This window comes from Macrotis lagotis, chromosome 8, assembly GCF_037893015.1.
Source record: "Macrotis lagotis isolate mMagLag1 chromosome 8, bilby.v1.9.chrom.fasta, whole genome shotgun sequence".
Classification (NCBI taxonomy): domain Eukaryota; kingdom Metazoa; phylum Chordata; class Mammalia; order Peramelemorphia; family Peramelidae; genus Macrotis; species Macrotis lagotis.
In genome coordinates, this window is record NC_133665.1 from 4,071,210 (window position 1) to 4,094,104 (window position 22,895).

The 22,895-nt window shown below is 37.3% G+C and overlaps 2 protein-coding genes across 8 annotated transcripts in view; one reads left to right on the top strand and one right to left on the bottom strand.

Annotated features, from left to right (window-relative positions):
* GLYR1 (glyoxylate reductase 1 homolog) overlaps positions 1–3,686 on the bottom strand; it is a 39,305-nt gene extending 35,619 nt beyond the window's left edge. For 2 of the 4 annotated variants that reach the window (XM_074196316.1, XM_074196315.1), the window contains exons 1-3: positions 3,551–3,686; positions 2,612–2,648; positions 1,324–1,403 (exon numbers count right to left, since the gene is read on the bottom strand). In XM_074196316.1, the coding sequence (XP_074052417.1) occupies positions 1,324–1,403; positions 2,612–2,648; positions 3,551–3,588 (155 nt within the window). In that variant the 5' untranslated portion in view covers positions 3,589–3,686. The remainder of the gene's footprint in view (positions 1–1,323; positions 1,404–2,611; positions 2,649–3,550) is intronic. The other 2 variants (XM_074196317.1, XM_074196314.1) reach the window with 1 other exon arrangement.
* A 128-nt stretch (positions 3,687–3,814) lies between these two features.
* UBN1 (ubinuclein 1) overlaps positions 3,815–22,895 on the top strand; it is a 37,919-nt gene continuing 18,838 nt past the window's right edge. For 2 of the 4 annotated variants that reach the window (XM_074196309.1, XM_074196312.1), the window contains exons 1-8: positions 4,084–4,287; positions 4,503–4,720; positions 5,199–5,487; positions 14,584–14,670; positions 15,125–15,220; positions 15,521–15,655; positions 16,532–16,635; positions 17,374–17,812. In XM_074196309.1, coding sequence (XP_074052410.1) covers positions 5,239–5,487; positions 14,584–14,670; positions 15,125–15,220; positions 15,521–15,655; positions 16,532–16,635; positions 17,374–17,812 — 1,110 coding nt within the window. In that variant the 5' untranslated portion in view covers positions 4,084–4,287; positions 4,503–4,720; positions 5,199–5,238. Of the gene's footprint in view, positions 3,991–4,083; positions 4,288–4,326; positions 4,721–5,198; positions 5,488–14,583; positions 14,671–15,124; positions 15,221–15,520; positions 15,656–16,531; positions 16,636–17,373; positions 17,813–22,895 lie in introns of those variants that run through there. The other 2 variants (XM_074196310.1, XM_074196311.1) reach the window with 2 other exon arrangements.

The window sequence follows — 22,895 nt, forward strand, 5'->3', positions numbered from 1 at the left end:
TTTTCTCTCAGCTTCAGTTTTTCAAATACATTCAGCCTCCTGTTTCCATACTTGCAATCATGCACTACCTCAAGTTATTTATAATTTGTAGCAAGTATAAAGAATAGCATCTTTCTTCTAGAGATGCAAATAATTTTATTTTTATGGGTTACAAATAAGTCTGATGTTAGGAACTAATTGATAAATTCCCTGCTAATTGGTAATGTGAATTATTCATTTTTTAATCAGCTAACATTGAGCTGGACAGGTTCTGTTCTGAGCAAAATCGATTCTTATTTGATCAGATTGAATCCAGAAATCTTTTCTTCAGATCATGCCTGCTTAGTTGCAGTTTATACATTATGATTAAGAGTAACTTTCCAAAGTTCACAAAATAGAACACGTTTGTGAGGGCTCCCTTGGTGATCTCACCCACTTCAATGGCTATAATTATCATGTCTATACAGGTAAGCCCTAATTTTACATATCTAGCCCTAAACTTCCCTGAGTTCCAGTTTTATATTTCCAATTAGCTAGTGCATATGCCAACTTCATTGCGTGCAAAATGGAATTCATTCTTCCTCACCCAAATTTGTTCCTCCTTCCAATATCCCTATTTTTATTAAAGGCACCATCTTTCTCCTAGTCATTCAGATTTGAAATCTTGGGAGGCACCTTTGATTCTTTCCTCTCTTTTATCACTGATTTCTCATGAGTTTCTAAGATACGTTAATTCAGTTCCACACTATCTTTCAGAGGTATTTTAAGCTCTCCTAACAAACTGCTACCATCCTAGTTCAGGTCATCATCATCTTTCCCCTTAGCTACTATAGTTTTCTCTCTCTCTTTTTTTTACTTGAGTATTCTTTTTTTTAAATTTATTTTTATTACAGATATTATTTGAGTTTTACAATTTTCCCCCCAATCTTACTTTCCTCCCCCTATAATTTTCTCTTGACAGTCTTTTCTCAATTCTTTTCCACCTGAAATTAATTCTTCCTATAGCTGTCAAATTAATTTTCCAAATGTGGATATGATGACTATATAGCCTAACTGTCTCCTCAAAAAGTTGTGCTTCTATAATTCCCCTTGGGATAAAATCCATCTCTTCCTTCTAAGATTCAAAACTTAGGTATTTCCTTCACAAAGCTTCTCTTATTCCCTCAGATCAAAGTGATTTCCCCCTTACCCTTCTAACATTCCATCTTGTATCATTTATATACTTGACACAATCCTTCACTTTAGGCTGTAACTCCTCAAAATCAAGGATTGTTTTTCTTTACCTTTGCATACCTAGTCTTATAACATAGCAGATGTTTATTAAATGAACTGAGATTTACTCACTGATCTTCTGTTCCAAAAAACTTCACAAAGAAGCACTTCTTTCCACGAGGTTTCTTCAAGTCTTTGGGTGGATTTACAATCTAAAGGACAAAAGGGAAAAAAGGTTCAGTTATGATAATTCAAATAACATTTATTAAATATATAACATGTGAGGTACTAGGCTAAACATTGGAGACATCAAGGAAAAAACCTGCTCTCAAGGAGTTTACCATTTGACACTTTTTTCCCTTTTTCTCTAGCTTTCCAGAGAAAAACACAATGAAGGAAAATTTTACTAAAACGTCCTTTGCTGAATGCATGCCCTTCTACATACAATATTATTTTTCTATTGTAATAATTGAAAACTTCCAAATATCCATGAACTTACCATAGTTAGCTATCACATAACAGAGCTGTTCTTCTATTTCACAAGATTTCAACTACTTAGTAAGATTATTTGATATTTACAGAATACCAGAATAATAAAAGTAATATTTGACAGTCTGGTATTTCAATACGCATCATGTACATGTTGTTGGAAAAAAATGTCAGAATCTTCCAAAAAGTTAATCAAAGTACAGAGAGAGAAACAAGCTACAAATAAAAAAAAATTAAGAGTTTTGGACTCTTAACTCTAGGTTTTTAAAAAAAAGTGACAAAATTATTTCATTAATCTATGTCAAAGAAAACCAAAAAAATGAGCAATATAAGTGGAGAGCTATGATGGACCCTTCAATATTGTAACTAGAACATCAAATCTCGACCAGTTAATTGCTGCTGAACCAAAATAGGATCATAGAACCAGAAGTGATCCAGGTTATTGTGTTCAACTTTCTCTGACGAGGAAACTGAGGCCAGCAACTTGTCAAAGGTTACACAGGCATTAAGCAGGAGAGTCAGCATTCAGATACAGATATATCCAGCACTTGGTCTACCATCTCATCCTGCCCCATCTGCCATTTTGCTGGCAATAAAGACTTTTAGATAGAAAAGACAACAAATTTTAATTTCTCTCCCTCCTGACTTAAGTTTTTTCAAAGTCTCAAAAAAATATATATATGTACACATACAATATATATACATATATTTTTTAAGTTTTGGGTTTTGTTTTACCTTTTTCTCCAGGTTACTTCTTTAATAAGAAAGACTTCCCAATTTTTTTTTTAATCAAGAGGAAATTCCCATAGGTACATCTCCATCCACACCCAAGTCACAGATTTGTTAATTTTTTGGACTTTCAGTTATAATAAATTTTAATTTTTCCTGAGACAAACTTTTTGAAAGGTTCCTCTAGCCTAAAGACACTTACCTTTCCTGGCCAAGGAGGATACCTGCCCAGCTTCCCCCTAAAGAAAAAAACGAAGAGTCAGCTACTTATACTCGAAAAGCCTGCCCATCCACTTCAACCCACCTTGTCTATAATTTAGCTCCCAAATCTGCCTTCTAAGTTCAAGAACAAAGCTTGCAATCCTTCCTCTGTGAGACTTCCCTCTTCTCTTTCAAAGTGCAGTTATACTGTTTCAAAGGAAGCCTTCTTAGTATCAAGAAATACATTCTACAAGCCAGTAACAGTAACAGTCATTTTTTTTTTCCGCTGGTAGTCCAGGGGCCATGAGGGGAGGAGAGCAGCATAGTGCGATCCCTGCCAGGCCCAGACGCCCAGAGAAGTCCCTCCCCCCACTATTTCTTCATAGAACTGAGCCAACGGTCCGGTTTCAACACTGGAGTTGGTTGGCCGCCGCCGCCGCCGCCGCCGCGGTTCGGTCCGGTTCCTCGGTGGCGCAGCTGGCTAGACAACCGTCCCATCGGAGGAGCCGCAGGGCTCGGCCAGCTGGATCTCCCCGCCACCGAGTCCCGACTCGACCCCCGGGGCAGGGTGACCCGCTCCCCCCCCATGGCAGCAGCTGGGGCCGGCGGCGCCCCGCCGGCCGCGCTCTCCCCCCTCCCAAGTCCGGGCGCTCCACGGCGCCCGGGGGAGAGCCTTCGCGGCGGGGCCTGGGAGCGCAGCCTTGGGCTCCCCCTTCCCCCCGCGGCCGGGCAGCCCCTTCCGTCCGGCGCCTCTCCCCACCCCAGCGCCCCCTCCCTCGGTACCGCCTCCGTCCCTCAGCCCCCTTCCTCGCCGCCCGCTCAGAGACAAGCCCGGAGCCTGAGGAGTCTCCGGGGCGCGACGCGGGGTCTGGAGCTCGGGGCGGAGGCTCGGCGTCCCCCGCGTCCCCGCGCTTCCCGAAGGGGCCCCGGCGCCACTCACCATACCAAGTCTCCGAGCCGCAGATTCACAGTCGCCATCTTACCGACTTAACCACCCACGGCGCACGGGCTGCCGGGACTTCAGGCGGCCTCGGCGCCGCCCATTGGCGTGGCTCTTTCCACGTGACAGGGGCCGGCTGTCATTCCCACGCTGCTTCGTGACGCCACCGCGCCCCCGAAGGCCATTGGGTGGCCGCGCGACACGTGACCTCAACGCCGGGCCTCCGCGCGCCGAACCCCTAGACTTCCCGTTACCCCTCCCCCCATTTTCACTCCCCCGCCCCCGCCTCCGGCGCGTGATAAGCGAGCGCCCCCCGAACCGTGACGGCCGCAGCTGAGAGGACGGGATCGGAACGGGGGCGGCTACGACTGTGGGGACGCACGGAGCCGAACAGCTGACAGATCCGGCCGTGCGCCTTGCCCCGCCCCCCAGCAGCGCCGGTAACCCTCCCCCCCTCCGGCCCGGGGCCCCGGGACAGCAGTTTCCCCCCTTCCGTCCGTTACGGCGGTTGGTCTCGATGCGCCCCATCCCCCCGCCCCCACCCCGCGGGCCCGGGGCCGCCTCCCCCCCCGCTCCCGCCGCCCGGCCCGAGCCCGACTCCCTTTTCTTCCCCCCTCCATCCCTGGGCCGGTTGGCCCCGGGAGTCCCCGGGACGGAGCCTTGGACTCGCGCCCTCCGTGCGGCCTGGAGCCCGGTCCCGGCTCTGCACCTGCGCCCTCGGCTGGCCCTGGCCCGGGGTGGGTCGGCGTCCCGCGCTCCTCGTGCCCCGGGCGAGGGAGGCTGTCGGGGTCCTTGCCCCCCTGAGGCGACCCCTCGTGCGGCCGATGGCCGGGAGCGAGCCCCGGCCCCCCGGCGCCGCCTCCCGGGACCCCCCGAGCCGCGCTGCGCCCGCCCGCGTCCCGGACGGCAAGTTCGCGGCGTAACTGCGAGTCTCCTTGTCTCCCCTCTTTAGTCGTTTCCGGGCATTTCTGCCGAAAGGGCTCCCCCAGGACTCGCCAGCTCTGGGAATGGGCAGTGAGGCTCGATGGGCGGCACGTTGGTAGGCATGCCCCGAGACCCAGCGCACGGGCCGAGCTGTGGCTTATGGGTCTCACCCCACCATGAGGAAAGCCGGCCGCAGAGCAGGGCCACTTCGAGGTGCTACAGCTCAGCACGGCACTTGTGACAAAGGTGTGTCTCATCTTGCTTCTTATTTATTCTTTCCAGACGTTATGTTTTGTAACCTTAAACTGATGGGAACGAAATGTTATAATGGGGGAAGAAGAGTTAAAATGTAGTTAAAAATATAAAAAAGAAAGACGCACTTAAGAATGGTCACTAAAAGAAACTCCTGTGGTCTAGCTAAACTATTTTGTCCTAGAATTTTGTTATATTATTCCTGGAAATGAGTAAGTGGATGATCTTTTGAGAATTTTATTATTTATTATGCAGGTTTTCTTGTAATGTTCTCTGTATGTGTATAACCTCTTTTTTTTATAGATTTAAGTTCTTTCACAATAAATTTAAAGAAATGTATTTTTTCATGAAAAAGAATTAATTCAATATTTGAAATTTCCTTAAGATTTAATTGTTTTTTTTTTTTGAGGTTGTAGGCTGTTTTTAAACCTGTTATCTAGGTTTGACCCGGTTTTCTTTTCCATATTGACAGAAGCCATTGCAGTTGCCACTGCCAAGACTTGAGTGTAGCCATGACTGAGCCCCACAGGGTCCAGTTTACCTCTCTCCCAGGCCCTCTGAATCCTACATTTCTAAAGAAACCCAGAAAAGAGGAGATTGGGGGAGCAGAGCAGCACCAGGACTCTGAACCCGCTGCAGCAGCTGTTCGAATCACACTTACCCTCTTTGAACCAGATCATAAGCGCTGTCCTGAGTTCTTCTACCCAGAGTTAGTCAAGAATACCCGAGGAAAAGTGAAAGGTCTTCAAATCGGAGATAAGGTATACTTCATGCGAGCATGACTTTCTGTTGAACTTTCTAAAGAATCAAGAGTATACAAATAGTTTTTCCAAAATGATGTGAGCAGAAAGTAAGTTTAAAAGTGGTTCTAGCTTTGCACACGATTATTTTATCAAATGTAAGAACTAGGCTTATTGCCATGTTTGTTTTATTAGGACTAAAGCTATATACTTTAGTCTTTCAAGAACACTGGAATACTACTCTCCCAAATTCTAGGAAAAATGTCAAGGATGACTTGGGCCAACTTAAATTGTATTGTTAAGATAAATGAAAAAGAAGTGATGAAAACAGAAGAGCTCTGTGCTGAGACTGTGGAAGTTAAGGCAATAATGGCATAATGGAAATACCTCCTGATTTGGAATCAGAAGAGACTCGGGTTTAAAATCTCATCTCTGACACTTAATGGTACTGTGAACATGTGAAAATTACTTGGACCACTCTAAGGCTCATTTTCTTAACCTGGTTTCGAATATTCTCTTATAGTTCTTTTCTTTTCTACAGTTCAGTTTCTTGAAAAGACTATTTTACTCATTTCTTTCCTTTTTCAACTTCTTGCCATTGGAGCTTCCAATCTCAAATCACAACTTAAAACTGCTGTCACTAAAGTTATTGATCTTTTAGTTGTCAATTCTAGTGGTCTTTTCTCAGTCCCCTTCTTTCTTGATTGTCTTGTAGCAGTTGACACTATCGGCTACCTTTCTTCTTTGTGTATTCCCCTATCTCTTTGTTTTCATATTCTGATTTTTCTTGTTTCTCTTCCTATGTGTCTGGCAAAAGTCTTTGTCATATATATTGTCTCCTAACTGTCTTGAGCTCTCTTCTGTGCTCTCATGTGGAACCCCCATCATTTTCTGTTTGATGTTGACTCTTGATTTTGCTTTCTCTCTCCTCTAAACTCTGGTCTCATATCACTAGCTATCTTGTCCAGTCAACCATGTTGGCTACCTCAGAAGCATTGTCATTTCTTCATTCTTTGCCCAATCTAACCTTCCCCCCCACCCCAAGTTTTCTTCCATAGCATATTTCCCATCTGTCTTCCTTTCTCAACTCAAAGCTACCGCTTGTGTTAAGGTTTTCATCACATCTGCCCTGGACTACTTCAGTAGTCTCTTTTAATTGGCTTTTTATCTCTATATCTGCAAAAATCAGCATTCCTAAAACATAGGTTTCACCATGTTAGTCTTAGACATTCAGATGGTTCCCAGTTGTCTTCTATGATAAAATACAAATGTCTCCAACATTTAAAACACTTTACAACCTGACTCTAGTTTGCCTTTCGAAACTTTTTAAATAGTATTTTTCCTTTATGGACTCATTCCAGCCAAATTTGACCTACTTGCTTTTCTTCATTCTTAACATTCCATCTCTTACCTTTAAGTCTTTGCCTAGACTCTCACCCATGCATACAGTGAACTCCCTTATCAGAGACACTTCTTAAAATCTTTATGTCCTTTCAAAGCTTAGCACTAGTGCTGCTTCCTACTTGACACCTATCTGTTTTCTTCCCACTTATGCTGCTAGTTCAACTCCATCTACCCAAGTTGCCATGTATATATTTGCTGTTCGCTTTTCTGTGGTCATACAATTTTCCCCAATAGAAGGAAAATTTCTTGAATGAAGAACTAACTTGGTTTTGGTCTTCATATCCTCAGTGTTTATTGATTGATTAATTGTTAAATATGGGTGATCTTGACTATCAAATGATTATATGTAAAATACTTTGGAAACCTAAAGTGTTGCATGTAATAATCCTAACAACTAAATATTTTTAGAAGTTCCCTTTTTATCTCAAAGAACACCTTCCTATTCTGTCTTCCATTTGGAAAAAGTGTGGAGGCAGAGAAGAGAGGACAAAAATTTTAGCTCTTCTCTGACCTTATAAGTATATTGGATTGTTGTGAATCTTCTGTGTTTTCAGAATTGTAGCTTTCAGGAATTTTTGCTTTAATAATAATTCTTAAATAGTTAACATCTTTAGAGTAATTGAAATATCCTAAACTCTTTGCTGTAATAATGCTATGAGACTATCTTGTAGGTTAATCCTCATGATGAGGTTCTTTTGATAGTTCATTTAGTAAATCTACTTGGTTTGGAGTTCATGTTCAACTCACCATATTATTTTTTTCTTTGTTAAGATACTATTCAGTTCTATCTACTGTGCAATATTTTAGAATGTCAGTATTCTTAATATTCTTATAAGTCAAAACAGGATTTTGGAAGGAAATTCAAAAAAGGACCCACCAAGTATATAAAATCTTGCAAAATGATCTATTTTATGAATTTCCTATATGTACTATATTTCTTTTTTTAGAAAAAAGATTTTACATCACTTTCATTTCCAATTCCTTTGGCCATCCTATGTAACTAAGAATTTTAATTCAAAAAATAGTTCAGTGAAATAGCATAGTGAATCCGACAGTATATTCAGTATTCCATACCCACAAAAGACAATTGTCTTTTCTCTTCCTTCTCCAATTTAAGCTTGGTTATTATAATTTCAGTGTTACAAGTTTTTTTATTCCTTTTATATTATCCTTGTATGGATTGTTTTCCTGTTTTTGCTTGTTACTTGATATCAGTTCATATGAATACTTTCATGTTTGTCTGAATCATTTTTATTGTTTCTTAAAACATAATAATATTCCATCACATACAAATTACACAATTTGTTCCTGTCATTTCCTAATCAATAGACTCTTCTTTGTTTATTGCTACCACAAAAGAACTGTGGCATATATGGGACTTTATATTTTGTCATAGGGAACTTTTCATTTTGTCTTTAACATTCTTGCAGTTAATGTGCTGAATTATTATATGAATAATTTCATCTTTTTCCCCCCTAAAAGTCTAAATTGCTTTTTAGAGTGGTTGCACCAATTCACAATTTCACCACAGTATGTTAATGTGCCTTTATTTCAACAGCATAGACTATTTCTATCTCTTGTCATTCTTGCTAGTTTGCTGAATTGTTTTGATTTATATTTCTATATAAGTGAAACCTGAATTGTTTAGATTTATATTCCTATTATTAGTGATTTGGAGCAATTTTTTAATGTGATTGATAATAATCAACAATCCTTTTTGAGAAATGTTTGTACACTTTATAACCACTGAGAATGTTTATATATATATATATATATATATATATATATATTTGTGTTTTTTTTTTTGTGCTAACTTCCTATGTATCCTGGATATCAGACTTTGATAAGAGATACCTGAGGCAAAGAAACAAAAAATTCAGACAGGCCTATGAAATGGTTTTGGAGTGAAAATAGGAATTGAACAATGGGTGACAACTGCTACTTAGAAGTAAAGAGGCTTCCAAGAGTAGAAAATGTCATGAATCGGAAGATGGATCTGACATTTAATAACATTGAGAACAGATGTATAAATGTAGCCTTTCTTTTTTTTTTTAAATGATACAACATTCCTGAGTAGCTCTTAAAAATTATTCCTATAATCTGATTGAAGATACTTTACCTTTCGTCTTTTTCCTTTCAATAATCTGATTAACAAACACCAAAATGACACTCATTTCCATATACTAAATAAAATACAAGAAGAGAATTATATATATATAGCTGTGAATCTGTTTTAAAATGCTTGTTTTTTCAGAGGTGTTTTATAAATTCTATTTACTATCTTTTTTAAAATTTTTATTAAAGATATTATTTGAGTTTTACAATTTTCCCCCAATCTTGCTTCCCTCCCCCCACCCCCACCCCCACCCCACAGATAGCACTCCGTCAGTCTTTACTTTGTTTCCATGTTGTACCTTGATCCAAATTGGGTGTGATGAGAGAGAAATCATATCCTTAGAGAGAACAGAATTCTCAGAGGTAACCAGATCAAACAATAAGACATCTGGGTTGTTTTTTTTTTTTTTCCGAATTAAAGGGAATAGTCCTTGTACTTTGTTCAAACTCCACAGCTCCTTATCTGGATACAGATGGTACTCTCCTTTGCAGACAGCCAAAAATTGTTCCCAATTGTTGCGCTGATGGAATGAACAAGTCCTTCAAGGTTGAACATCACTCCCATGTTGCTGTTAGGGTGTACAGTGTTTTTCTGGTTCTGCTCATCTCACTCAGCATCAGTTCATGCAAATCCCTCCAGGTTTCCCTGAAATCCCGTCCCTCCTGGTTTCTAATAGAACAATAGTGTTCCATGACATACATATACCACAGTTTGCTAAACCATTCCCCAATTGAAGGACATTTACTGGATTTCCAATTCTTTGCCACCACAAACAGGGCTGCTATAAATATTTTTGTACAAGTAACGTTTTTACCCTTTTTCCTCATCTCTTCAGGGTATAGACCCAGTAGTGGTATTGCTGGGTCAAAGGGTATGCACATTTTTGTTGCCCTTTGGGCATAGTTCCAAATAGCTCTCCAGAAGGGTTGGATGAGTTCACAGCTCCACCAGTAGTGTAATAGTGTCCCAGATTTCCCACATCCCTTCCAACAATGATCATTATCCTTTCTGGTCATACTGGCCAATCTGAGAGGTGTGAGGTGGTACCTCAGAGAAGCTTTAATTTGCATTTCTCTAATAATTAATGATTTAGAGCATTTTTTCATATGGCTATGGATTGCTTTGATCTCCTCATCTGTAAATTGCCTTTGCATATCCTTTGACCATTTGTCAATTGGGGAATGGCTTTTTGTTTTAAAAATATGACTCAGTTCTCTGTATATTTTAGAAATGAGTCCTTTGTCAGAATCATTAGTTGTAAAGATTGTTTCCCAATTTACTACTTTTCTTTTGATCTTGATTACATTGGTTTTATCTGTGCAAGAGCTTTTTAATTTAATGTAATCGAAATAATCTAATTGGTTTTTAGTGATGTTCTCCAACTCTTCCTTAGTCACAAACTGTTCCTCTTTCCTTAGATCTGACAGGTAGACTAGTCCTTGATCTTCTAATTTGCTTATAGTATTGTTTTTTTATGTCTATGTCCTGTAACCATTTGGATCATATCTTGGTAAAGGGTGTGAGGTGTTGGTCTAGTCTAAGTTTCTTCCTATTTACTATCTTTTTAAAAATAGATTATTACTGTAACAGGGAGAAAATTTAGCAAAACTGTTCAGCATATAAAAAAAACTGCTGTTATAATGTAAATTTCTCCAGCTATGTGTGGGGGCAGGTGGAGTGGTGGTTTGTGAGGAGAAATACCATGTGTGCAAAGGAATGAAAACTGTTTTCTCATGTTTCCTCTCTGGGGCCAAACTTATTCCTAATATAATTTCATAATGTTTACTTTTGATCGTTTTGTGGTGATTATTTTCCATTTACTTTGTTGTAGTCATTATGTATATTCAACTTGATGTCTTCAAAACTGTTCTACTTGTCATTCTCAACTACTCTATGCCTTTTAAAAATTTCACTGGCTCTCTTCTTTTTAAATTTTTTTTTTCTTCTGGGGTGGGGAGGGTCATCATTCCTGTTCCTTTTTTTAAAAAATGTTTTGCAAAACAGTGGGGTTAAGTGACTTGCCCAGAGTCATACAGCTAGGTAATTAAATGTCTGATCTGGATTTGAACTCAGATCCTTCTGACTCCAGGGCTGGTGCTGTGTCTAACTGTGCCACCTAGCTGCCCCACCTATTCCTTTCTTAATTAAAAATAGGGAAAAAATCCTTTTAACAAATAAGTATTACCAATAAAATGAATCCATATAATGGCCATGTTCAAAAAATATGTATCTTCTTCCCCAACTTTAATTTATCACATGGATAGCATTTTATCATAGGATCTCAAGGATGATTGGTTGTTGTGTTGCTTAAAGTTAAGTTTTTTAAAGTTTTTTTTCTCCCCTGTTCAAGGTTGATGTATAAATTGTTCTGGTTCTGCTTACTTAACAGTACATCAGTTCTTACTTCCCAGAATTATGTGAAATAATCTTTATCATTTCTTATGATGCATTTCCAATACAGTCCTATGATAATCTCTTTGGCCACTTCTAGATGATGGGAACTCCTTTAGTTTCCAGTTCTTTCATTTTCTTTTAGTTACCTTTGCTTCAGGAAGTTTTGTGTTTGTGACTGTTCCTTTCTCATTATTATTATTATTTCTTCCAATCATCCCTCTTTCCTATCCTTGCCTGTTTCCTTGCTGAGTTTGGTTTGGTTCTTGTGTGTCTTTGTGTGCACAGGTATTCAGCCCTCTTTTCTGTCTGGTTCATATAAAAGTGAGATTCATCTGATGCCTTCTCCTTTTATCCTTTCTGCCATAGTTTGTATATTTTTCTTTTCATTCCGATTACAAGAAAAGCAATTTCTACTCCTTTCTATATTACTTGTATTCCTTTTACATCTCCTTTTTTCTCTTACTCTTAAAATCCCTTAAATAGAATCAATCAACCCCCCAAGTCCTCTTTTTCTTAATACTCTGCAAATGTTCTTGAAAAAGGTTCGGAACTGACACTTTCTTCTCCTTTTATGTTAGTGCTGTTTCATCCTGTTGCCTCTTACACATCTTCAGATAAATTTACCTTTTTAGGTTAGGTTTCTTTTAACTCTTGTATTTGTATTTAAAAGTTCTTACTCAGGTCTATTTTCATTAGGTATACTTGAAAGTCCACCATTCTATTGAAGACCATTTTTCCCACTGTAGGATTATACTTGACTTAGCAAATTAATCTTGGTGGTAAGCCTACCTTTTTCCTTCTGGAATATTGTATTCTAAGGTATAGTTCTTGGTACATGGAACTCCTTTATGGATGCTTGGAGTATTTTTCTTTGCTCTGGATTTTGATGATGATATTTCAAGAACTTTTCTTTTGTGAGGTTTCTTTGTAGAAGGTAATCTGTGGATCCTTCCTGTTTTCACATTTCTCTCTGGATCTAATACTCTGGTCTTGTTTTTATTTATAATTTCTTGAAATAAAATGTTCAGACTGTGATTTTCAGATAATCTTATGATTCTTAAATTATTTCTCCTTATTCTGTTTTCTAGGTGAGTTGTTTTGATATTGAAACCTCATATTTTCTTTTTTTTTCCCTTCAGGTTTTTGATTTTTGTTCTAATATTTTTTTGCTTTTTCTTGGAGTCATTGATTTTTTATTTGGTTCATTCTCATTTTTGGGGAGTACATTACTTGTGTAAGATTTTGAACCTCCTTTTTAGTAAATTGTTTTTCTACTTCAGTTTTTCTAGAGTTTTTTCATTTTTTAATTATTTCTAAAAATTTCTTCTAGATATTCATGCAGTCCTTGTTGAAAATCCATTTGATAAAGAACCTTTTAGGTTCTTTTAGGTTGTATTTTTAGCTATCTCTGGATCTGTTGAATTATAGTGGTCAAGATCTTCTTTGGTTTATTTGTCTCTTCAGCCTTAGCTCCTGAATTGATGCTTTGTGCCAAAACCAGGATTCTCTTCCTGCTGTACTTTTTGTTAAGGTAGTTATTTTACTTGTTTTTCGCTTAGATTTCTGAGCTAGTCTCCACCTTCAAAGTTTAAATCATCCTGTAGGATCCTTGAGAAAGATTTTCAGATCTCACAATGGCATCTCAAGAGAGAGTACTAGGGACCTTGGAGCTTTGATTGTACTTATCATTACTTTTTCTTGTGATTTCTAAAGTCCATGCTGTAGGTTTGCAGCCATTCTGGGACTTTTTTTTTATTTTTTGGAGTGTCCTTCATTTTTTTCTAGTAGGTTGGTATAACATTTATTAAAATCATGCTGTGAATTAAATAGAAACAACAAAGAACCAAAGAATTATAATGCATGCTTTGTAAAATCTGACCAAAACTCAAATGTGTCCAATGTATTCATTCATTAGCTATCTAAAAGCCCAAGAAAGATAACTCTTAATTTTATCAAGAACTGCAAAACAATTGGCAATTTGTAGTTACCAAAATTGTGGGTTTTACATTTGTATCCTTTTCTCAATCAGGAAAAAAAAATTTTTGAATGTTAATAACATACATACAAAACAAGATAAGACTACATTATGAACTTTTAACCATGACTATAAACATATTACCTTAAAAAGTTTCTCATAGGCAATAGGTTAGTTATGGTATATAAATAGCATGAGACTACTAAGCTAATAAAGAATAGACAAAATACATGTCAGCCATACGTAGCATACAAGTGACAGTAACATCTATATACTCTAAAAAAAATTATAAAAATATTTTAATAAGGAGATTCAGTAAAGAATAATGATAATACTGAGAACCAAGGCATTTAGAGATTTCAAAAGTCATGTTTTTTTTTAGTTGATCCAAAATTTTAACACAGTTCCCAAAAATTTGTTTAACAGAGCAAATGTTTTCCATAAATGTCACACATGTATTTCATATACTTACTTTCTTTCCAATAAAAGATATCTAAGATGTCCAGGTTTATCATAGTTGAGATAAAACTGGAACAAAAATTTGTATTTTACAAATCTCTCCTCAAATGTTTTGAGTGTTGCAAATTTATTCAACCAACCAAAATAAAAATCAGTATATATTGTAAGGAAATCAAAATATTGCATATGTAACAGAAAGACAAAGAAGTGTACTCTTCATTTTTTCTGTATTGGAATACAGATATTTGCAGGGTACAAATTTCTATTTTCTAACTGTGATTCCACTGTGAGACTTTTAGTTTGTTTGCCTAGTCTTACTTGTTAGGATCTCTTAATTGCTTGCTATGGTCTTCTGGCTGACTTTTTCTGTAGTTCTGGAGAGGCTGAAGTTACTGTAGTTGCTCATTAAATTTATTGTTTTTCAGTTGATACTATTTTTAGGTTTTTACTTGAGTGGATATGTGAAAGCTGGTGGTTTGCCTCAATTTAGGTAGCCATCTTAGCCAGAAGCCCATTAATCTCTTCCAATATATGCCATGCATATTTTTTAGTTCTTACTGAATTGAAATTATTCTTTTCAGTATCGCCAATATTAGTGGCAACAGCATTGTGAAATGTAAGCTATCATTCATTTTTGGAAAAGTAGTTTTTAATTAATTGACTAGTCAGTTGTAAATTACAAAGAAGATTATATGAATTTATTTGTATCTGAATATATATTTGATGAACTTATTTTTGTTTTGAGTTGGTAATGAACTTTCCTCCACAGAAGAAAGATGTCTTGGATCCTTTCAATGATGAAGAAAAGGAAAGGCATAAGGTTGAGGCTCTTGCCCGGAAATTTGAAGAGAAATATGTAAGTCTCCCCTGTTAGGCTAAATTAACTTTTACTGGGGGAAGAAGAGTTTCTTTGGGAGTTTTATGCTATAAGATGATTTGAATATAGAAAAGCAAGTATAGGAAAGAATAAAAATATTAAACCAGTGTATTCCTGATTAGTAAGGATACACATTTCTTTTGGGAAATATTCTTTATACCTAAACTAGATGAAGAAAAATTTTTTTTATCATTTAGAATCTTTGAGCTAGCAAGAACTAGAAGATATTATTTGCTTTATTCCTTTACCTTAAACTGATCTGTGGATTAAAAAAATCTGTCATGCTTTAAAATATTTTCAAGGAAGGGAATTTTACAATTTCATTAATAATATTTAGCAATTATTAGAGAGTAGTCATTGTATAAGCTGGTACCAGTCAATTACAAGAATATTTAGAAAAAAGGTAGCTCTGAATGATCTCCCTTTATTTTAGGGTGGAAAAAAACGTCGGAAGGACAGAATACAGGATTTAATTGACATGGGTTATGGGTACGATGAATCCGATTCCTTCATCGATAACTCTGAAGCAGTGAGTATTCAATGAAAGTGATAATACTTGAACCCTAAATACTAATAATAAACACCAGGAAATTAAGGGTTATGGGAACTGAATGACTAAGAACACAGCAATTTCATGAAGGAGGAGCAGTCCTGCCTCTGAGGGAAGATAGGAGAATATCTTGTCAAACTGTCTCAGAATGAGAACTGGCATTCATTTTTTTTTTTTTTAGTTTTTTTGTATTAATTTGTATTGGATCTTTTCCCCCATTCTGAGATGTATTCACTTAATAACTTACAGCTAACAACTTTGTGGATTTCCCCCCCTCAGTATGATGAACTTGTTCCTGCTTCTCTGACCACAAAGTATGGAGGATTTTATATTAACTCGGGAACATTGCAATTCAGACAAGCATCAGAATCTGAGGATGACTTCATTAAAGAAAAGAAGAAGAAATCTCCTAAGGTTAGAAATTTGCTTTTTAGAGATGTTTTGTTATATCAAATTCTAAGAAAATGATTTGACTTTGCCAAAGGAAATGTGAAGTTCTAGAAAGTTGAATTCTTAATGGCTCAGGAAATTGGTTGTAAAAAGTTGCTAATTCAGATCCTGCCAGGTTGGCAATGACTGACAGTCTACCTCTCAAGCCTATTCTGTGGTAAATGAGCTGAGTTGGGCTTTGGAGCTATCTGTTCAGCTCCTGGTAGTCAAATGTCCATGTCATGAAATTTTCAAAATTGGTACTGACATTTCAGCAAAATCACCATTGATTGGACCTTGAAGATGGATCCCTCACAGGCTAATCTTTTTTTGAGGCAGGGTTGAGGTTCATAAAAGGTGTGGAGCTAGGGAAGTTTGCACTACCCATGCTGTATCTGTTCTGTGGACTTGTAGAGGACTTCAGTTCCCAGGGCTGTCAACCCAATTCTTTCTACCAGCCCTAAGATATTTTTTAAAAATTACCTTTACATATATATTAATATTTTTTAAAAGATTAGTTTTTGTAAATACATACATATGGGCTTTGTTTGTATTTTGTCCTTTTAGGAAGCTCATTTCAACCTGAGGGAGTTCCTCTTGAAGGGCTAAAGACATACCCCACTGTTGCCTCAGTCCCAGGCTTTTCCAGCAGACATTGTCAACAGGATTATTATGTTGACTTGCTGCGGGTTTGTGGTATAGAATCTTGTTGTCCAGGGACTAATCTGAAAAATCACTGTTGATGAAGGACATGAGGCTGGTTTCAGAGTGTGTCCTGGGAGGAGCAAGGCCAGTGCTGTGTAATGCACTTGCTCCCTGAGTTAGGGAGCTGTGTAACTGTGCCTTGTCTTTAATTCTCAGAAGCGGAAGTTGAAAGAAGGTGGTGAGAAGATAAAGAAGAAGAAAAAAGATGACTCTTATGACAAGGAGAAGAAATCGAAAAAGTCCAAGTTTCCCAAAGCCGGGTGAGAGGCAGCAGCTTGTGTTTGATAGGATAAAATTTGAAATGTTAGGGCTAGACACCTGGGAGCTGACTTACCCCTCTTTCACACAGTATCAGAAGAAGCAGCAGGGACTGACCTTCCCATCCTCTCTCACCCCTCCCTACAGTGTCATTTCTGGGCATATTCAATACTGTCCCGTCTGTGTGGTCAGGTATCCAAAGTTATATTTGTTACACTGTCAGTGTTAGCATCTATTTCTGTCTCTAGATGATTGCTGATGTTCCTTATTCTCTTTGGTCACTTCTCTATCTCTGGCCCCAATTTCGTTTCTGTCTTTTCCTGTTTTCCTTTGTCTCTTTTCTGGTCATGCTTACTTCTCCTCACTCAGTCTCACCCCTAGATGCTCCACAAGTTGCTGCTGTTCTCTGCTGCTTCAGCTTTCCACTTTAAAATCTTTTTCTTGATTTCTTTTGCAACCTTTTATTTCAGCCTGGCAGTGGTTTTTAAAAACACAAACAACCCATCGGATATTAGCATTATGTGACATTGTTTTGCTAACCTGTGTTAAATTTTAAGCTTTGGTCTTAGGAAGAAGGAGCTCCATATGCCAGGAGGAGGGAGGAGGATAACAGGGTGGACTTTTGACTGTAAGGTCCACGTGGAGACTGTTAAGTCTGGGAGCAGGTGTGAAGTGCCTCTGTGCGTTTCCCTTTGGGAGTTTTTTGCAGTCATTGTAACCTATTTTCTCTTTGCTTTCAGCTTCACAGCACTGAATGCCAGTAAGGAGAAGAAGAAAAAGAAATACTCTGGAGCTCTAAGTGTTAAGGAAATGTTGAAGAAATTTCAGAAGGAGAAAGAAGCCCAGAAGAAAAGGGATGAGGAACATAAACCAATAACAGTGCCACCTGCTGAAACTCAGAGTACACGGGAGGTGGAGAGTATGCCAGATCCCTTGCTCTCATTTTTTGGCTCAGCTTCTGACAATGACCTGCTTCAGGCAGCTACTGCCATGGACTCACTGACTGATCTGGACTTGGAACAACTCCTCAGCGAGTCTCCAGAAGGAAGTCCATTTCATGATGTGGATGATGAAAGTGATTCTCTTGGGATAGGATTGGACCAGGAATTCAAACAGCCCCCTTCCTTGCCAGAAGGCTTACCAATGTCCCTGGAGAAACGTATCAAGGAGCTGGCTCAGGTATGATGACGAGATAGAATTATAATTAAGATCATGCTAGCTTCACAGGAAGTACTGTATCTAGTAACCCTAGTGAAATGTCAGTTTTTTAGATATATCTTTTTTCTTGGATATGAGACACAGTATAAGTTTTACCTTTTAGTCACATTCTACAAGATCATTGAGTAAACCTAAGGGAAGAGAAAAATATAAGTCCTATTACATTTCAATAATTTCCACAAATATTATTTTGAATTGCTTATTGCCAGTGATAGGCATTTAATCCATTGGCATAAAAATGTAAAGTGAACATGTATGGACATTGTGATAGCCTTTTATACAGATAATTTCTTTCTGCCATCTTGAGATGGCAGAATGCTGAGTGGCTTTATTTTACTGGATAGCATACACCATAAAAACAATTTTAAGAATCTAGTGTCTGCTACTTTTTCTCCCAGTGACTGAGAGAATATCCTCTGTAAAGTGAATTATTTTAAGTTTAGTAGTACATTACTGAACTTATAATTACACACGAACCATTTAGCATTTTGACCTGTAATATATCCAGTGTTTATAATCATTATAAACTCCAAGCTATATTGAAGTTGGAGAAAATTCCTTCATCTTTATATAAATACCTATTTTATGTCTATTAGTATTGTATAGTATGAAGCCAGAATCTATCATTGATATTTAATGATAGGATGTGCCCATCACAAGTAGGTAGTTAGACCATATCTTAATGGCATCCAGTTGGAAGGAGAGCAATCTGAAAGTGATGCTTGTGGTCGCCCTGTCCTACATTTACATTCAGATCTCATGAGAATTCAAATACTTTGCAATTCCTTGTATTGGATAGCCCTGGAAAGCTATCCCCAGGCTTTCCTGAGGATTTGACATCTTGGAGTTAGAATTTCATGGCCTCCTTTGGGAGTTACTCTCAATGAATTACTATGTTATCACATAATATTGAATTACTGTGCTAAGATTTTTGCAACAAAATTCTTTTGTATTTATCACAAAGGCTTTAAATCAGTAAATGGAATCAGCCAATGGTTTACAACCAGTGAGTTCCTGAATTTTTTGCTTTTTTTTTTATTCTCAAATTATATACTCTTCAGATAAGTAATACTCATTACTTTATATTTCTTGGGAAACACTTTGGGGGCATTTTTAATTGGAAAAATGAAGCATACACACACACACACACACACACACACATACACACTATGGAAGAGCTCTTGGATTGTGGTATAAGGAGCCGTTGTTTTTAAGGAGAGAGCTACTGGGTAAAGTTATAGAGTTATCTTAATTTAGTTATTGGTTGCCTTCTGGTTCTTGGAGGTAGAATGAAGATTGACAATATTAAGAAAATAATCATTGACATTTACATGCGGTACTTTAAGGTTTACAAGGCACTTTTTATACATTAAAAATATGGTTATTTGTATCCTGATGTTGAGGTGAGAGACTTATGTTTTATCTAATAGCATTTAATTTTGCAAGCTTGAAATAAAAACATCTGGAATTACAATCTTTTCTCTACTTCTGGTCAAAGAAACTTATTTTAGAAAATTAGAAATCTTTCTATTTTAACTGGGACATCAGGATTTTTTTTTTAGATTTTTTTTTACAAGGCAAATGGAGTTAAGTGGCTTGCCCAAGGCCACACAGCTAGGTAATTATTAAGTGTCTGAGGCTGGATTTGAACTCAGGTACTCCTGATTCCAGGGCCGGTGCTCTGTTCACTGTGCCACCTATCTGACCTGGACATCAGATTTAATAAGGCAAATAAATATCTATAGATTTGATCCTGACTCTTCTCATCTGTAAAGGGAGAGAGTTTGGATTAGATGTTGCTTAAAGCCATTTCTAGTTTCGGATCCTATGATTCTATGACCTTCTCAGTTCTTATAGGTTTTCCCTATATGATGTATAATACCAGATCTTGAAACAGACATTGCATTTTTCTATCAATCTTAATCTATTGATTCTGTGAAACTTGCTATTTATGAATATATTAACCATTTTGAGTTATTTTGCTTCTTTTACTCTTTTTTTGGGGGGGGCTAGGCATTGGGGTTAAGTGACTTCCCCAAGATCACACAGCTAGGTAATTATTTAAGTGTCTGAGGCTGGATTTGAACTCAGGTCCTGCTGACTCCAGGGCTGGTGCTTTATCCACTGCGCCACCTAACTGCCCCTTCTTTTACTCTTACAGCACTATTTTGGCTGATTTTTAGACTTGGCCAAAGAAAACTCATCAACTGACCCCAACCTGATTGATGCATATTCGTTTTCATTGCTGTGTGAAAAAATATGCAGCTTGCTGTATCTATCTATATAATTATACATAGATATTAAGTTCACTTCCTGCTTCGGTACTTAATTATGTGTTCAAATTTTTAAAAAATGCCTCTATGGTATAGAATAAGTTGGAAGGAGATCATGAATCAGGAAACACGACATTTTAAGGTAGTTATTTGAGAAGTAGAGAATGAAATAGCAGGAAGGAAACATGTCAATTTTTTCTGAAATGTAGAGTAAGTATTGGGGAATAACTTGCTATCCCCTATTTACTCTATTTCTGAGAGAAGACAAAAGTGGAACTGACTCTGCCCTGAAGTAATATTTATTAAACTTACTCTTTCCTCATCTATAAAACTGGAATAATAATAATTGTACCACCTACTTTTACAGGTCTGTTTTTCCAGGAAAGTGCTTTGCAAACATTAAAATACTATGCTAATGTCAGGTGATTGTTGATAGTCATGGGAAATAGTGTTAATTATTTTTTTAATTCCTCTTTTTTTAAAAAAAATTTATTTAATTTTGAATTTTACAATTTTTCCCCCAATCTCACTTCCTCCCCCCACCCCCTACAGAAGTCAGTCTGATAGTCTTTACATTGTTTCCATACCATACATTGATCTAAGTTGAATGTGTTCCTTAAGGAAAAGGAAAATAAAATATAAGAGATAGCAAAATTACATAATAAGATAATGGTTTTTTTTTAATTAAAGGTAATAGTCTTTGGTCTTTGTTCAAACTACACAATTCTTTCTCTGAATATAGATGGTATTCTCCATCACAGGTACCCCCAAATTGTACCTGATTGTTGCATTTATGAAATGAACAATTCTTAATATAGAAAAAGAAATAAGTTGCTTTAATGATCCAACTAAACATTTTTTAAAAAAACTGTTTATTGAACAACTTAAAGACTATTGAAGGAGAAAAAACAGGGAGCATTTTTTGTAATCTTAAATTTTGTTACCTTACCCTCAATTTCTACCTGAGATTGATGTAGAAATTCTTAGTTAAACTTGGCTGTTGACTCTGAAAAAAGGAACCCTCAGTGTTGATCATACATGTGGCTCCTTGTCAGTCCAGGCATTTTGAAGACATGATCTATTTATTTTGACTATATCAGGTCCATTTTGTTGACATAACTCCTTTAATTGTTTAGAGAAGGTGAGAGTTTAAAATGTTTAGAGAAGGTGAAAACAATGGCTTAGTGGTAATTCAGGCTGTCTTTTCTGGTAATGTCTTGATAAAGTTTTTTTAGTTAATGTTGGCTGTTCTCCCACATTGTTCTTTTAGGTGACCCAGCGATTCTTTGGACTTTTCAATTTAGCATTAATGTTAAAAATGCCAAACAGAGAGCAAATACACCAAAGAAATTAAAACTTTTTTTTGAGCACTGACAGTATTAAGCATTAGAAAAAGTTTGTTTTATATATATATATAATAAGATATAAATTATATACAAATTTATAATCTACAATTATAAAACCGTACAGATTTCTTAGAAGTATGATCATCCAAGTTGAAACTAGTATTTCCTAAAGTTAAAAATAGAAAACAAGGGGTGGCTAGGTGGCGTAGTGGATAAAACACCAGCCCTGGAGTCAGGAATACCTGGCTTCAAATCCAGTCTCAGATACTTAATAATCACCTAGCTGTGTGGCTTTGGGCAAGCCACTTAACCCCGTTTGCCTTGCAAAAACCTAAAAAAAAAAATTAAAGTAAAAAAAAAACATAGAAAACATAAAAAGTTCACACGGAGTAAATTTTCATGATCTGGGTATTCTGATTATTTTTCCCAGGTTAATAAAGGCTTGTTGCCCTTTTATACACTTGTGGGGAAAAGGTGACTCTTCTGGATTTAGGGACCTGTCGTAATTTTTTTTTTTGTTTGTGAATTCCTCTCTCAAATGCACATGAACATATGAATATAACCATTTCTGTTTCAGATAGAAATCAGAACCTAAAGGTAAAAATAAAATCAGTGAAATTTCACACAACTTTCAAAGTTCTTAAGAGATGGGCGATACTAAAAAAAGACAAGTATAATTAGAATAATAAGCTGTTAAAGTGATTCCACCTAATAGTTAATTGGAAAATAGTAGTTGATAATGATGATGTTGTCCTTCATTCTTGAAGAGTACTGTGAAATGATATTCCATGAGAAGTACATGAATTGGATTTGAGTGAGGGAGTACTGTGCTAAGTCACTTGCCTCACTTTTGCCATCTGGGTCCAGTGGTCAGATATAAATCAGGACAACTGGAGATGACCCTGGATGCTAGACTATCAGGGTTAAGTGATTTGTCCAAAGTCACACAACTAGTAAGTTTAATTTGTGGGAAAAAATTTATTCACACAAGATAGTTTTTATTTAACTAGTTAATTAATAATCAAAAAAGTAGATTCACCATAAATGACTGGGAGATACTTTAAACCCAAGTCTTTCTGACTCTTAAGTCAACTTCTTTCCTTCTCTTAAAAATCCTAGCATTTGGGAATTCCGTTAGTCTGTCTTTGCTTCTGGGTCCCGTGTTTCTGACCTCTTCCTCTAGAAGAATCATCTCTCTCTTGTGCTTTCAACTTGTGTAATAGAACTCCTTTCTGATATAAATCCCTTAGTTAACAGAAGTCCTTTCTCTATTATACTGTCATATATACATATATATATGTATATATATATACATATATATGAAAAATCTTTCAATAATTAACATTCATTTAAAAAATGCTCTTCCTTCCTCACTGTCTTTCTGAGACAATAAGCAATTTGATATGTTTTGCAGGATTGAACATG